This window comes from Diabrotica virgifera, chromosome 1 (genome assembly GCF_917563875.1).
Source record: "Diabrotica virgifera virgifera chromosome 1, PGI_DIABVI_V3a".
Classification (NCBI taxonomy): Eukaryota; Metazoa; Arthropoda; class Insecta; order Coleoptera; family Chrysomelidae; genus Diabrotica; species Diabrotica virgifera.
Window position 1 is genome coordinate 39,856,771 of NC_065443.1, and position 17,476 is coordinate 39,874,246.

Here is a 17,476-nt window from a genome sequence, read left to right on the forward strand (position 1 = left end):
TTTCTTTTATAGAAATATGAAGAGCACTATATTTTCTACGATTTATTTCTGACACCATCTCTCTATCGTCCACCGTTTAGCGGGGGTGGCGCCCTAAATTTGACAAGTTTTGAAAAAAGATGTTTTTAAAAAATATATATTTTTCCCTAACTGTAACGGAAATTAAAAAGAAATCCTGCGGCAAGTATTCACAAATAATTGACTGATTTTTTGGTATAGGTTTCACTTAAGGGTAATTGCCCTTTTTTTAATTACAGGGTGTTACATTTTAAAAAACCTCTTTTTATACCATCTGAACCGTTTATGCTAGAGTAAAAAGACTTTCAGCGATTACCCATGTACTGGTGCTATTTACAAATTTGTATAATGCACCTCCATTTTTTCCCCGGAACAACCCCAAAAAAAAGAAGAATTAATAAATAAATTGATTTTCTTGGAATTCTTCACACACAATGCCCCTTATTAATATTCTTTATATATCATTTTGTGCACGGTATTATTACCCATGCATGGACACCAAAAGCAATTTCCTAGTGCAATCCCTGTAGCAAAAAAAAATAAATAAAATGGGGGGTTGAAAATGTCTTTTTGTTTTTTGCTTTTTGATCCATATGGGCATATGCTTCATCAATAGTGCTTTTCAAAAATATATATGGTTATTGCAACATCTCTGCGAAAACCACACCTATCCTTGAAAATATACTGCAGAAACTACCCCTATCCCTTGGCGAGCATGTTTTACCTATGTATTCTTTTTAAACAAAACTTATACAAAGTTAAAGACCACTATTTACTCTAAAAATGATGTCCTATTCATTTTTTCGTATAAGCAACCGTGACGGCACAGTGGCGCCGTAAACCTCATATATGCTTTGGCGGGCTCCAGTTTTTGTTTTTTTTTTTCGTCACCTGTTCGTTTTATTGATAAAGTACTTATGCAAAATAAAACAACACAGTGTAACCTACAAATTATGACTTATGTACATTTTACATTCTTTGCTCCCCAAAGCCACAGTGGTGGCCCAAAATAAATTTTGGCATATTTTCGCCACCTACATACATTTTATTGCATTAATGCTACCTTAACAGCACAATATTTACCCTTAGGTGGTCGCTACGCAGTGGCGGATCCAGGGAGGGGTGATGGGGTGATCACCTTCCCCCTCTCAAACCAAGTGATATTATATTCAAAGATTATAAAAATATTCATTTATTTTTATAGAAATTTAACCAATTGGCACCCCCCTCTTAACGATGCTGGATCCGCCACTGTCGCTAAAGCATAAAAAGTCATTCTTATAAAAATAGTGTTAATATAATATAAGTATTTCTATAAAAATAAATGAATATTTTTATAATCTTCAAATATAATATCACTTGGTTTGAGAGGGGTGGGGGTGATCGCCCCCATCACCCTTCCCTGGATCCGCCACTGCTTAGCGACCACTTAGGGGTGAATATTGTGCTATTAAGGTAGCATTAACGCAATAAAATGCGTGTAGGTGGCGAAAATATGAGAAAATTTATTTTGGGCCACCACTGTAGCTTTGGGGAGCAAAGAATGTAAAATGTGCATAGGTCATGATTTGTAGGTTACACTGTGTTGTTTTATTTTACATAAGTACTTTATCAATAAAACAAACAGATGACGAAAAAATAAACAAAAACTGGAGCCCGTCAAAGCATATATGAGGTTTACGGCGCCACTGTGCCGTAACGGTTGCTTAAACGAAAAAAATGAATAGGACCTAATTTTTAAAGTAAATAGTGATCTTTAACCTTGTATAAGTTTTGTTAAAAAAAATGAATAGGTAATGAGAAAATCGTAAAAATATGCTGGATAAGGTATAGGGGTAGTTTCTGCAGTATATTTTCAATGATAGGGGTGGTTTGCGCAGGGATGTTGCAATAACCATATATGTTTTTGAAAAGCACTATTGATGAAGCATATGCCCATATGGATCAAAAAGCAAAAAACAAAAAAAAATTTTCAACCCCCCATTTCATTTATTGTTTTTGGCTACAGGGGTTGCACTAGGAAATCGCTTTTAGTGTCCATGCATGGGTAATAATAACTTGCACAAAATGATATATGAAGCATATTAATGAAGGGCATTGTGTGTGAAGGATTCCAAGAAAATCACTTTATTTAGTAATTCTTCTTTTTTTTTTTGGTGGTTCCGGGGAAAAAATGGGGGTGCATTATACAAATTTGTAAATAACACCAGTACATGGGTAATCGCTGAAAGTCTTTTTACTCTAGCATAAACAGTTCAGATGGTATAAAAAGGGGTTTTTTAAAATGTAACACCCTGTAATTAAAAAAAGAGCAATTACCCTTAAGTGAAACCTATACCAAAAAATCAATCATCTATTTGTGAGTAATTTCCGCAGCATTTCTTTTTAATTTCCGCTATAGTTAGGGAAAAATATATATTTTTTAAAAACATCTTTTTTAAAAACTTGTCAACTTTGGGGCGCCACCCTTGCTAAACGGTGGATGATAGAGAGATGCTGTCAGAAATAAATCGTAGAAAATATAATCCTCTTCATATTTCTATAAAAGAAATTTTTTGTAAAAGGTACAGGAAGGGCTACGTTCTGCAAAAACCATAAATTACCCCCTTTAAAGGGGTGAAAAGTGGGGTTCCGGGGCGAAATTTTTTCAGAAAAAGTTAGTCTTATAATAAGCACCCCTTGATATGCCAGAAAAAAAATAAAACCTGACTTGTGTCCAATTTGCAAGGTTCAACCTCTGTTTCCTACACTATTAGTGATCAATAGATAATGTGATGACTCTAATGTATTTAAACTTTATCACTCATTTTACTATCTGACCCTCCAGCTCCAATTTACATCTAGAGTTCAGTCAGGCGGCGTTCTAGACTAAGATATCTTCTGAAGATTCCCTCCCCTCTAGAAAGATGAAAAAAAAATTTGCCATTATAACCATTTGTATCTTTTTCCTTCATGTTATATTAATTTAGTGCAACATAAGTTGCAAATAATTTTCACTTTGAAAGATTAGGATTGTATCGTCTGCATATCAGATTATTTTAACTTGATTTTCTTATATTTGGTGTCCTTTTTCGTTCTTACTTTTTATTTATTTCATCCATGATCAAGTTGAAAAGTAGAAAGTTGTCTGCCCTATCCTATTGCCAGCTTCAATTAAGTCAGTTCGTTTTTCTACACTTACTTTTATGGTGTTTTTCTGGTAGATATTTTCGATTGTTTTCATTATACTTAGAGGTCTCTTTTTGCGTAAAATAAGTGTATAACGTCAAACACTTTGACACTGTTGAATGCCTTTTTAAGATACGCGAAAGATAAATATGCCCGTTTGTTTTATTGTACTGATTTCTTTTGCACTTGTCTCATAAATTTATAGCGTCGATGCATGATCTTCCCGACCTAAAATCTTATTACCCCAGGCTGCGGGTGAAAAATATGTCGATTTTAGGATATAATTAAGGAATTTTTGAAACCTATCAGGTGTTGTAAAGGACGATGCCAGAAATAACTTCTAGTGACCAAAAATATTGTGAGCTTTTTTTTATTGCGATTTTATTTTGTTAAATTTGCAATTTTTGAAGATTTTTAATATTGCAGCTTAGGATATCCATTTTAGAGAAAAACTTTTGAATAGAAAGTTGTAGTAAATTAAAAAATCTACAATTTGAGCTACGGTAGATTTAATGTCGTTTATTGGTTATTGCAAAACAGCCTGCGAAAGTCCAAAATGGCCGTTTTTTACAATTGCATTATTTATTGTACAAATAATTTTTTTATGTTTTAAAGCTTTAAAATGAAGATCTTTCAATTCCAAACATAAAAAAAAGATGTAAAGCTAGATTAACGAATTTGTTGCTTAGATATTATAAATTGTTTATCCCAAGAAGTCAAATGTCCAAGGCTATAACTTTTGGAAAAAAAAATCGCAGAGAGTTGGTGAAACATCGATTCTTCTTCTAAAAAGTAATGTTTTCATAATCTGATGTAAATAAATGCGTAAAACATATTTAAACCTCTAATTTTTGGGTTTGAAAATAAGGGGGCAAATTTCGTTATAGCATTTAGAGCTGAAGAGGCCCTGTACATCCTGTGAGTTATTAACTTAAAGATTACTGTTGCTGAACACGAAATAAAGATTTATAAAAAAATTAAAAATTTCTACGGCCAACTGAAGCCGAGATAATTTTTGGGTTTGAAAATAAGGGGGCAAATTTCGTTATAAACATTAGAGCTGAAGCGTCCCTGTACATTCTATAAGTTTCTAACTTACACATTATTGTTATTTTCTGAAGCCGAGATAATTTTTTTTCTTAAATCGTAGTGCCGTTATTTATAACAATTAAGAAATTATTTTATAGTCATTGACTAAAGAAAGACTTATGTTATCCTAAAATAGAATTTATTATAAAATATAATTACATTTATTTATTAAAAATTATTTTTAAAATCGGTGCTTTTGCGAGCGGCCAAATTTTGCAAATCGCCCGGCTCGCTTCAAATCCGCGCGCTCTTAAAAATTTTATGTAACTTATATTAAATTTTGACAGAAAACAATCTAAGAATATTACCATTATAATATACAGTCTATTTACCACTGTATTTGTTTTCTTGATAAACTTTTATATGTGAAATCTCGTTTCTGAAGAAATACTATTCCAAAAAAAAGGTAAAATATATAGATAAATATTTTTTAAATTTTTTCATTGTTATATAAATATAATAATAATAATATTACTTCTTATTATACAATATAAAACTTTTTCTTCTTGTAGTGACTATCCGTTTTGGATGTTGGCGACCATCATGGCAATCTGTACTTGAACACTAAATCGGTACTACTGCTCTAAAAAGATTTGTAGTTGTTGTGTTGAACGACCTACGTAAATTTTCTAGCAAGGCAATCCTTCGCCTTCCTGGTTCTCAGTTTCCTTCTACTTTTCCCTACAAGATTAGTTGGAGCAGTTCATATGGGCATAGGTAAATTGAGTCCCATACACCTGAATTAAGAAGGGTCAAAATATTTAGATGGTCGAATTGGGGCGGAGGTAAATTCCTCACCAACCAGTAAAAACATAATCCGACAGGTATTTTCCTGGACACGCGCCAACTCGTAACTCTTAATGACAAACTTTTTTAAATCAAAATGTAGACCGGCCAATTCGTAACTTTTTTACTACCTGACCAACTCGCAATTTTATACAGATGAATTCAAAACCATTGTTTAATTTTAATACCCCAGGTAGTTGTTAGGTTAAAAGGTAAGAAATAAATTTGAACAGTAACGGATTGAGCCAACACGGGGCATATAGCATATTATTATGTAAGCGAGTGGTTCTTGGTTTGCTTAAAAACATGTTGTGTATCATATGTACCTATAAAAACATAACAAAAACTGAAATCTCTTTTGACTGGAACAATATTATATGTATAGACCAATGCGGATCTGTAAAAAAACGTCTATTTGTGGATGTGCGAGGTGGCATTCGGATTTTTGTAGATAAAGTTAGGTGACAAATTCAATAATAATAATTGACTTATGCTCCTTCTCAAATATGCCCGGAACATTAATAAAAAAATTAAAATATTTAAAATTTCGAAAAACATTAATTTTCTTGTATATTCTTTGCTTATAACTTTAAAACGATTCATTTTGGAGCAAAGTCGTAGAAAATTAAAATAAAGATAATTGAATTTTTTATGATATACGACTGGTTAAAAATGTCTTAAATTATTACCCTTTCTGCAAAATAACAATAAATACAAAATAAGGGGGCAAAATAAGACTCTTTTTATTCAGTGTTTTTCAACAACTTTGGTTGCACTTAGAAGCTTCGTAATTCGCAGAGAAAATCCTTATAACATAATCGTCCACCAACTTTCATTAAAATCGACCTGATAGATTTTGCATAATAATTTTTCAATCTAATTTTTTTTTAAAAAGTTCAAATTTTTTAAAAACTTTCTGAACAGAAAGCAGACCATTTAGAAATTTGCTAATTTTTTCACATATAAAGAGGCTCTCTACTTATCTAATACACTTTACAGAATTAAAATCGGATTATCTAAGCGGCCTCAGCACTGTTTTAAAGTTATAAACAATTTTTTGGCTTATAAACAAATACAGTGAGGACGTTTGAGTTGGAATAAATTCATTTTCTCGAGAATGGGCGTCTCTGGAGATAAATCCCGAAATAGGTCGATTTTTATTTTTAAATTGTAATTTTTTGGTATACATATCATACTAGTGACGTCATTCATCTGGGCGTGATGACGCCATCGATGATTTTTTTAAATGAGAATAGGGGCCGTATGATAGCAGGCCGTATGATTCCGTCGGTATAAGAGGTTGCCTTGCAACCAGATGCAGAACAGTACCATAAATGTTTTCCACTTTTTAGCACTTTCTTTAATTGAAATTTAAAATTATTTACCACCAATAACTTACACCCACGTGCACTCATTACGAAATCTGTTATCTGTTAAAAGATTTTCAGTCATTTTCACAAAATTTATTTGGATTTTCACTAGTAACTCTTCCAAGAGACAATACATAAATGATGAATACCTTTTACACCACCTTCAAAGAGAGTAATTTTTACAGGTACATACCTGGAATACCGGTATTAAATTATCAACATTACTTAAAAATGAAAGTTACTAATTCACCGGTAGTTAGTGGGTTATCGAAAAATTACCTGCGCGCCAGAGTTACGAGTTGGCCTGTAATTAGGATGGGGGATTAAAATAGTTACGAATTCACCGAGACCCATTTTCCTCACCAAAGCTAAAGGCGGCGTTATCGAAATGCCTCCCACTTTTTCGGGTAAATATTTTCATACATGAAATGCCTCCCAGGTACAATCGAAATGCCTCCGTTTCGTTAATCATTTAGGCCGATATTTTGTCTATTCAATCTCTGTATAATGAGACAATGTTGCCAAATCATAATTTAAATAGGTACTATCTATCTATTTTGATTTATAAAAAATGGACATTATATTCCTCTTGTCTTTTGTTTACTTCAAGATAAAAAGTCATCTTCATAATATATTATCTAGCTTTTAAATATATCATAGAAGAATATTTTAAAATTAATTAAAATTAATTGTCCTGTATCTCCTAAAGTAATACCTTCAGACTCTGAAATTTCCATTCATAATAGGATCCGTATGGCATTTCCTGAAGCAGATCTTCATGGATGTCGTTTTCATTTGGGTCAGGCATGGTATAGAAAGGTTCAAGCACTGAGCTTACTTCCAGAATACCAGAAAAAAGGTGTTGACTTAACTGAAATTACGATTTTTTTTATTTATATTTTTTGTCTTTCATTCTTACATCCTGAAGATGTGAGTGATTTTTTTGCTATAGATTTGGCAGAAATCCAACCAGTCGATGAAAGAGTCACCCAGTTTTGTGACTATCTTGCTGATAAACACATATCTGAAAATTCGACATTTCCTCCACATCTTTGGGCTGAGCACTCTTCATCCTTACAAAGAACCACAAACCCATGCGAAAGTTTTTATTCCAAGTATTCCTTCTTTCTACTGCCCTCATCCTAACATTAATAATTTTATTGATATAAATTTACCATTTCAAATAAATACGTACATTCAAATGAATTCCGTTGCGACACCAAAAAAAATGTTGCGGAAAGTACAGCAAAAATAAATTTTCTAAATGAAAAAATTTTAGAATTAAGAGAATGTAAAATAAATAGATTAGAATTTGTCAAAGTAGTACCTATCATATAAATTTAGGAAACATATTTTGTATTTTTATATTTCTATACACATTTTGTAATATTTTCTAAACAAGTTTTTGTAATGTTATTTTTAATAAATCTATAAAATACTTTTTATGTTTTTGTATTTTTTGTCAAATTATTAATAACAAAAAATAATGGTTATTATATTATAATAGTAATAAAGCGGCAGTTTCACATAGCAGTTCACTGTTATCACAGCGACTGTTAGGCAGGCGTGGTTTGACTGTCACCTTTTCTTCGTTGTGAAACATACCACTTCGATCGCAGTAGATTGCTATAAGAATTACTGGGATAAGTAGAAATAATTCTAGTTTTGCTATCGCAGTAACTTATTTATAAAATAAAAATGGCGAAATCTCTAAAACACATTAGGTTCTCGGACGAAAAAAAAAATGTTTTTATTAATTTAAGAGAAATGATGCAATTGCAAAAATTGCGGAAAAGTGGGTATATATGAAGAAACCATAAAAAAGAAGATAGCATCCATAAGAGCAACGTAACTACTAGAAAAAAAGAAAATCATGATAGCCAACCAACAGGAATGAGCACAGATGATGTTTACTGTCCACCAGTGCCATGATTTTAATGATTGTGTTAATAAATTATTTTCCATGCAAAAGAAAGGTCTGTTTAAGAATGGTGTATTCATCCCATCTTTTTTTATTGTATATTCGTTTCGCCACCGAGGATACTTTTATTTCCATAATATTTTATTCTTTAATATCTAGTAATAAATAAGTAGTTACACCATCTACAACTTTTTTATTCGGCGCCATCTTTAAAGACTGACTGTTTCATTTGGACATACGGGTAGTAAATCAATAGATAGCAGTAAAATCCACCGCAGTAGATATATCCCCACCGCTAAAAGTCGCTGTGATAGCAATGAACTGCTATGGGAAACTGCCGCTTATAAAACTAATTATATATGTATAAGTTAGTTGAAATTTATAAATATGTACTGCCTAGTGTCAATAATGTTTAATACATAAAGGTTGAAAATAAAATAAATTAAATAACAAAATACCAATTTTACCAAAAATGTACAAAGGGACGAAGATGTGGCAACATCTCACTTTCACATAAAGATTAGAAGCATCTAATTTATTTAGAGCTTGGGAGGCAATTCGTATGTGACCATTTTAGCGACAGGAAAGAAACCCTTCTTCGGGAGGCATTTCACATACGCCCGCTAAAGTTTCCTATTAATCTGGTAGGTATTTTCCTCACCAACTCACTCAGGTAATAAAATAAAAATATAGATTTATTTAAGAATGTCTATTATGAAAGCATCCGAAATCCGAATACAAGATATTAATTTCCTTACATTATAATAATAGTTTATACTTACTATAGATAATATGCAAGACGTATAAATTATTATTTAATATTTACTATAATAAGACAGACTCTTTACAAAATCCATTCTAGTCATTTGATTAGACTAATATCTTATTCATAAATTTACTACATTTTTCAATTTCAGTTTAACTTTTTTACCTTTGATAGGTTTTGCAATATGCAAACTTTAAATTTTAACATACGTGTCTACCTGAAATTCTTTAATTTTTTCAAAGAAAATATATATGGATGGATGCGTATTACAAAACGATAAATTAAAATGCGAATGAAAAGGTTCGCAAGCATTCGTAATACGAATAACAGAAGAATTTGCCTCTGTCCACAAATATGGGGAGAATATGGCATTTTCGTCTATATAAGTTTCAACTAAATAATCAACATATCTATCTTAAATTTCATTTCCTGGTTTGCATGACATTAAATCAAACACAAAACAATCTGATGCGTCTTCTAATTTTTTATGTAAGGCCAAAAGTATGTTTGAGCCACTTGCCTCTTTCAGAATAATTTTTATATTCTGATATTAAATAAAGAGACCAATATATTTATATACCAAGCTTAGTGTAGGTGACAACCATGTATTTTAGTGTTCGGACACATTTCAATGATTGCATTCCTTTTCAAAATCTTCAAAAATTTTACTAACATTAAACTCAATTTTGAGAGCTTTAAAAATTTTTGATTTTAACAAATAAAAAATATTGTTGTAAATTTCTGTTTTTTTGTTTGGCACTAAACAGTATAATAAAGAAATATAATGCCCATTAATTAGCCCATGAATAATGAATAATTGCAATGTGCCATCCATATAATAAAATTCAATGTGGCTAAAAGTCTTAATTTGTTTCACAACTAAATACAATTATCCTACTTTTGACACTGTTTATAAAGAGAAAATTTTCCCTCGTGGTTGTTTTTTCAGCACACCCCGTCACAAGTTCTTGAACCTCATCAATATTGGAAGGAAGTCGACCAGGCATCATTTTTCTTCGATAATTATATATTGTTTCTTATGTAATTGACAACAATCGTAGTAATTGTTTCAGACAAATTAGCTGCAAATGCTTGGCGTATAATTTTTGCTGGTTTTTCAATTCTCTATTCTCTTCTGCTTTACGTTTACAATAGTTAGAAACAATTTTTCGATCTAACTTCTGACAATCTGGTTCATGATTATGTTGTCGGCTACTTAGATATTTTAAAAGTTACACCAATAGTAAAAAATTTCGCACTACAAGTTATTTTATCCTCTAGAACACTTCTTCACTTTTTAAAACTTTCAATTTATAAAAAATAAAATTTTCAAATACCAGTACCGCGTAAGATTTACCGCGATCACTTTCTATTAAACATGCCATTTTTGTCAAAATTCCAATTGTGACTAAAAATAAAATACTATAATTAATTAATTAATTATTATAATTATAGGTACCTACTGTAATTTAATAGTAGATCAATAATTCAATTGAATGCCTTTTAGTAAAAACTACCTGAAATAACTGAAATAACCATTTTGGTCTTGGTGAGGAAAATACCTGTGGGATTATGACTTACCCTTATAAACGCAGGCAAAAGATTATTTTGGTGAGGAAATTACACCCGCCGGAATAAGGACAGAGATGATATGGAACAGAATGGAAGTATAATGCTCAATTACAAAAAACTTGAAAAACAGAGCCGTGCAGTAGTACGGGCATGTACCCAATGTCCCAATAAGAATGACCCTCGGCCATATCTCAGGAACCGTTTATAGTACAACTTTGAGAAAATGATATTTATAACAAAAGTTGCATCGGGAAAAGCCTGCAAATTATTTTCATAATTGTAGGTTCACCGCTAGAGGGCGTAATTGAATATCAAAAATGAAAAAATCTAAATTTTACAAAATTTGCCTAACGAAAGGGCACTGGAAATCTGATCGTCGTATTCCTCATAAAATTCTGCGGATATTTGATATCACAAGTTTAAGTCTACTTTTTCAAATAAGAAGTGGGGGTGAGTGGGAAACTTGTTATGAAAAAATGGCTGTAAATCCGGTTCTGATAAATCGAATTTTGAAAACTTGGTCTTGCTGAAAACAGCTTTTTTCGTCAATGTAAGAGTTATAATTTCGAAACAGCCTATTAAGTAATATGCCAGCTAGGAGGCGTTATGTCATTATTTTCAGAAATCTAGTTTTCTTTGGAAAATATTAAATACAAGTATGCATTTTTTTTCCTGAATTGCAAAATTAGATCAAAATCAAATTTTACACTTATGAACCGGATAAATAAATATAGGGTACATTCGATAAGATAGTCAATTGCCCTTATTCCTAGAATTAATTTTTTTTACATTCTAAGTGATTAAAAAATAATTCTCGGCGCATTTTTAACTTATTACCTGCTTCCTCCTCCCCCACCACAAAAAACGTAATTTTTTCCATTTTATTTTTTTAGGTGGGATGCAATCAATTTTAAAATTTCTCAATTATTTTAGACTACAGCTTGAACAACTGTTAAGTACGCTAAAATACCTTAAAGAGTTAATTGACAGAAGAGAGAAGACATGGGATGAAATGGCTGAAAGGGATGACAAGCTCCAAGCGCAATTTCAACATCTAGCGCATGAAAATAGTTCTCTACGAGAAATATTGCAAATCAGACGTCAAAGCCTACCCGCAGAAGGAAGTAGAGTAGAAGATGACAACGATATCGATGAGTTAGCCATGTACAAGAAAATCATTATTAAATACGAAAAAAAATTGAGGTATAATGAACTTTTTACAATGCTAGAATATTTTTTAACTCTTTGTTTTTATTTTTCTTTATTACCACCTCCCTTCCTGTGAGGTCTTCTTCTTCATGTGTTGTGGTCGATTATCGAGCGTTGACGAGAGCGATGACGATGATAATGTGAAACCACTAGATCATTTTCTTTATGTTGGAAGAGACATGTTGGTAAAGGGGATTAATATTGATATGACCCAAGATAGAATTGTGCGGAGAAATGCAATTAGGGAATCCGACCCCGCGTAGGGATAAGTCAAAGAGAATGATGATGACTAGATAATTTTCTCTCTTCTTCTTCGTCAACTCATTTTTCATCCACTCCTGAATGTAGTAGTACGTTCTTAGAAGGTAAAATATTGCAAAACCTCTAAATTTTAAAGAACTGCTTGGATTGACATGGAATTTGGCATACACATAGCTAATAAGAAGTCAAAGAAAAAAAGTGATATTGTGCCGATGTGTGCTTTTGCCCTAGGGATGAGTTTCACCCCCTTTTGTGGGTGAAAAATATATGTTCGAAATAAGTCCCGAAATGGATAAAATGTCTACAACTTTTGTTCTATAAAGTTTTTTCACCAAGTTAATACTTTTCGAGTTATTTGCGAGTGAATATGTTAATTTTTCTACAAAATAACTAAGTTTTCAAACGGTTTTTCGCAAATAACTCAAAAAGTAAGTATTTGGTGGAAAACAAAATTCTTATCAAAAATATAGCACGTAAAAAAGTAAAAAATTTGGTGTATATATTAGGTGACTGTATCTAGTAGAAGCAGAGTTATAGCTAATGAAAAATAGGTTCATATTCGTCAAATTCCAAATCGTATATTTTAACGTGCCATAACCAAAGAACAAAGCATTTTTTTGGGGAAAACTCATTTTAACTTTTTTAAAGTGTTTAAAAAATGCCTATTTTTATTTTTTTTTTAAGTTAGCATTAAAAGTAAACAAGTTACGCTCAAAATAAAGTTGGTCCCTTTTTTTGGTAAGAAATCGAGAAAATCACCCCCTAATTAGCATTTCAAATGAACTTAATTGTTATTACTTCACAAGTTTTTTACTCGCGTGTGTATTGATCATACGATCTGTAAGTTTCATCGGTTCAAAGTCCTTATTTTTTAAAGAGCTGTAGTTAAAAGGGCTTAAACGAGTCACTTATCACGAGTGTATGCAAATTTAGAAACACCGAATCTTGACCAATTTTTGTCTTACAGAAAAACAAAAAAATACAAAATATTCAGAAAAGTAAAGTCGACTCTTTTTATTGTTTAAGACTTTTGATATCTCTAACAATTTTTAAGGTATTTTGAAAAAAAGCATTTTTTTCAAAATTAAAATTTTTAAAAATTTTATATTTTAAAACCAAATTTTTTTTAAAAATAAGCACTTTGAATCGATGAAACTTACAGATCATATAAACACAACATAAGTAAAGTAACTTGTGAAGCGGTAACGATTAATTTCATTTAAGTTGCTAATTGGGGGTGATCTTCCTGATCTTTTTGCCAAAACAAAAGGGACCAACTTTATTTTGAGCGTAGCTTGCTTACATTTGATGCTAGAAATTTTTTTTATAAAAACAGAAATATAGTTATTTTCCTAACAAGTGCAGAAAGTCATTCTTTTCCGCACGCGACTGCAGTTTGCCGAACGAAGCGAAGCGGGAGTTTGGCAAGCAGTCGAGTGCGGAAAAGAGACTTTCTGCAAGAGTTAGGAACAATATTTTTTAAAAGAGTCTTTAAAAAATTACCAAATATTAATCAATTAATTTAATTAATATGAAAATACATACACAAATTAATTCTTTGACAAGGTTGTCAAAACCAAACTTTCAATATAATTAGTTAGCATGACGACGATCTTGGTTTCCATGCCGATGATTTAAAACGATTGTTATTGTCTATTGATTTGACTTTCGAATATTATGTCAAAATAAATTTATTTCATCGAATTTTCGCGTTAGTTTCATTAAAACAGGAACACAATAAGATATATTTGAAATAAATTAGTAAATAATATCTAAATATTAGTTTATTGCCTGTATTATAATTACTTTAAAGCCATATTAACATATCTAAATTAACACGCGTGCGGAAAAGTAAAAACTGCCTGCGGAAAAGTAACACGCGTGCGGAAAAGTGAAACTTTCTAAACTAAAATGCGTGCGCGAAAGTAGACATTTTTGCACGCTCGCAGAAAAAAGATTTTTTTAAACACTTGAAAAAAGTTGTAATGTGTTTTCCCCAAGAATGCTTCATTATTTGGATATTTCACATTGAATTATTCTATTTGGAATTTTTCGAATATGAACCTATTTTTCATTAGCTATAACTCTGCTTTTTCTAGGTATAGGGACCTAATATATACACCATTCTTTTCACTTTTTCATAGGCTATAGTTTTGATAAGAAAATTTGTTTCGACAAAATGCTTACGTTTTGAGTTATTTGCGAAAAACCGTCTAAAAACGTGGTTATTTTGTTGAAAAATTAACGTATTCACTTGCAAATAACTCGAAAAGTGTTGATTTGGTGAAAAAACTCTATAGAACAAAAGTTTCTTAAAATTAGTCAGTTTATCCATTTCGGAACTTATCTTAAACATATATTTTTTCACCCCCGAGATGGGGTGAAACTCACCCCTAGGGCAAAAGCACACATCGGCACCATATCAATTTTTTTCTATGACATGTTAGCTATGCGTATGCCAAATTTCATGTCAATCCAAGCGGTTCTTTAACAGCAAAAACCGTGAAAGAATGGACTATAGGTCTTTTTCAATTATTGCTTCCATCTTTCTTTATCTTGCTCCAATCTGATCCACTCTTTACTACCAATGCTAATAATTTAATTTGTGCGTCTTAGTGCAGTAACTGAAGGTTTTCACCTCCGACTTCGTTAAACCTTCATCGATTTTCATAAAAATTGATGAATAGTTAGAGGATACCTCCCGGAACAAAGGTGACATGATGCTAACTTGCGCTTTTACCCTGTGGGTGGATGCCACCCCTTCCCGGGAGTGAAAATTATTTTGTTATAAAAATATACAATAAATCGATAGGGCGAAAAATTATAAGCAACATTTGTTATATAAAATTATTAATATAAAATCAACACTTTTGAGTTATTAAATATAAAAAATTTTATTTTTTCTTAAAGCTGTTTTCCACGTAAAATTCAAAAACTATAAGCTTCTACAAAAAATTATTATTACCAAAATTGAAGATAATAAAAAATCGAATACACTCATCACTTAAATAACTAAACTAATGTTAATTGAAAGTGAGTTGGGTAATTGAATGTATATTTTTTTCGACGAGTACTCAAATCTAAGTATTCAATCTTAAATAACGGGAAAACTAGGCATTTGATAAAATATATCTGCTAAACACTTGTCAAAGTACTTCAAACCACCTATCAAATGAGATCCAGAAGAGGTTAATAGCATCAAAATTACGCAAGTTATGATGAAAATAAGAGAACCCTTTCGAATTTTTTGGGAAAAAGTGAAAAATAAAACATACGCCATTTCCACAAAAATATTTATATTAACCATTTCTAAAGTATCTTTATATTAGCATAAGTAATAATTTCAACAATTTTGACTGGTTTAGAATGCATATTTTTGAAAAAAAGTATAATTTAAAAAAATCTGAATTTTTAAAACTATCGTAACTTTCATTTTCAGTTTTTAGTTTCTTAGTTCTTTCTGTATTAAATATTTTTCCAGTCTCACTATTTCTACGGAGTCAAAAATACCCGAGATAGAAACGTTTAAAGCTTAAATTTTGCTGCGAGAACTATGTAACCGGGGCCATTTAACCTTTCATTTTTACAAAACTAAAATATTTTAAAGATAAAAGTTTTTAGGTGAACCTGATGTAAAAATTAACGGAGATTAACGGATTAATGGAGAAAAAAAACACAATAACGTTTCTTGGAAAAATGTTTAAAAGATAAATTTTGAAACATTTTTGGAGCATACATTTTAGTGCAATCAACTTGTTAAGGGCTCAGTTGATAGATACTTCTAAGTACTATGACAAATGTTTAATAAGTTTATGTTATAAAATGCATAATTTTCCCGTTATTTAAGCTTGAACACTTAGATTTGGATACTCGCCGAAAAAAATATACATTCAATTACCTATAACTCACTTCTAGTTAACACTAAAACGTTTTTCTAGTAAGTAGTGTATTTCATTTTGTGATTCAATTTTGGAACCTATAATTTTTTTGTTAAAACTTACAGTTTTTAAGTTATTTATGAAAAATCGATTGAAAACATGCATTTTTCTTACGAAAAATTAAAATTTTTGATCTTTTAATTCAAAAAGTTTTGATTTATTTTAATAACTTCATATAACAAATTTTGCTTAGGATTTGTCTCTCTATCGAAGTATGCCATGTCACCTTTGTTCTTTGAAACATCATCTAACCACTCATTAAGTTTCTTAATCGATGGAGGTTCAACGAAATCGGAGGCAATAGCTCATATCCACTTTCAGTGACTGCACTATTCCCTGGATCCTCCGACTTTTTGTTCTTTGTAAAAGTTTTAAGTTTTATGTTTGCAGAGAATCAGTGCAAGGTAACAATGGTACAATAAATGTGAATGTGCCATTTAATAATAAGGAAAAGAAATTAATACAAAGTCTTATGGCAAGGTAAGAAACTTATACAGTATAATAAATAATAGGGCCCAAAATTTCGGACCAATGATCTTTTAATGCATTAATTTTTTTCGAATCATGGAAAAAGTAATAAGTATTTTTGAAAAAATTGAAACGCAGAATGAAAATTACATTATTACCGAAGGCCGAAATTCCCTGAAAACTTTATAATGTTTATTTTAATAAGTTACAGGAGTGAAAAAAAAAAGAGAAAATTTTGTCTGATTTTTAATTTTGAATATCTCGTTCAAAAGTAATTTTCTGTTTATTCTAAGGGACGTTCGGAACTCTAATAATGTCGTCTTTTATTCTGCGTTTAAATTTTTCAAAAATATTTATTAGTTTTTTTAGGATTCGAAAAAAATTATGCATTTAAAAAGCATTGGTCCAAAATTTTGCGCCTACGCTCTTAACGTAGGTATGCAGTTTGAACGATAGGAAGTGAGAAAACTTTATTTAAAATGATATAGCGATACTAATAGTAGGCGTAGTAACCAAACAAGGGATGGGTAAAACTACCGGTTATAACCTAAAACCGGTTTTTTTCCTCGGCAATAATCAGTTTTTCCGGTTATTTTTTGTCCCGGTTATAACCGGTTTTTTCTTATTAAAGTAATAACCGGTGAAAAACCGGATAAGTGGAAAAAATACTGAATTCAGAGAAAAATGGGAACATTTATCGCTCCACGCGCGTAAATGAAACCGATTTCACAACACTGATGACTGATTTCTATACTGATATAGACTGATATCGATTCGAATGGAGTGTCGCAAACTAAAGCTCAATGTAAATATATCCTATTGGGTATTGGCTATGAATAAAAAACCGAACACCGGTTTTTTTGACCGGTTATAATCGCCAGGTTAAACCGTAGGTAGAAAAAACCGGTAT

General features: G+C 31.1%; 1 protein-coding gene across 4 annotated transcripts in view; it reads left to right on the top strand.

The window, feature by feature from the left end:
• Positions 1–17,476, top strand: part of LOC114336138 (uncharacterized) — a 54,072-nt gene that overhangs the window by 32,391 nt on the left and 4,205 nt on the right. For 3 of the 4 annotated variants that reach the window (XM_050652385.1, XM_028286478.2, XM_050652520.1), the window contains 2 exons: positions 11,624–11,893; positions 16,489–16,578. In XM_050652385.1, the coding sequence (XP_050508342.1) occupies positions 11,624–11,893; positions 16,489–16,578 (360 nt within the window). The remainder of the gene's footprint in view (positions 1–11,623; positions 11,894–16,488; positions 16,579–17,476) is intronic. The other variant, XM_050652461.1, reaches the window with a different exon arrangement.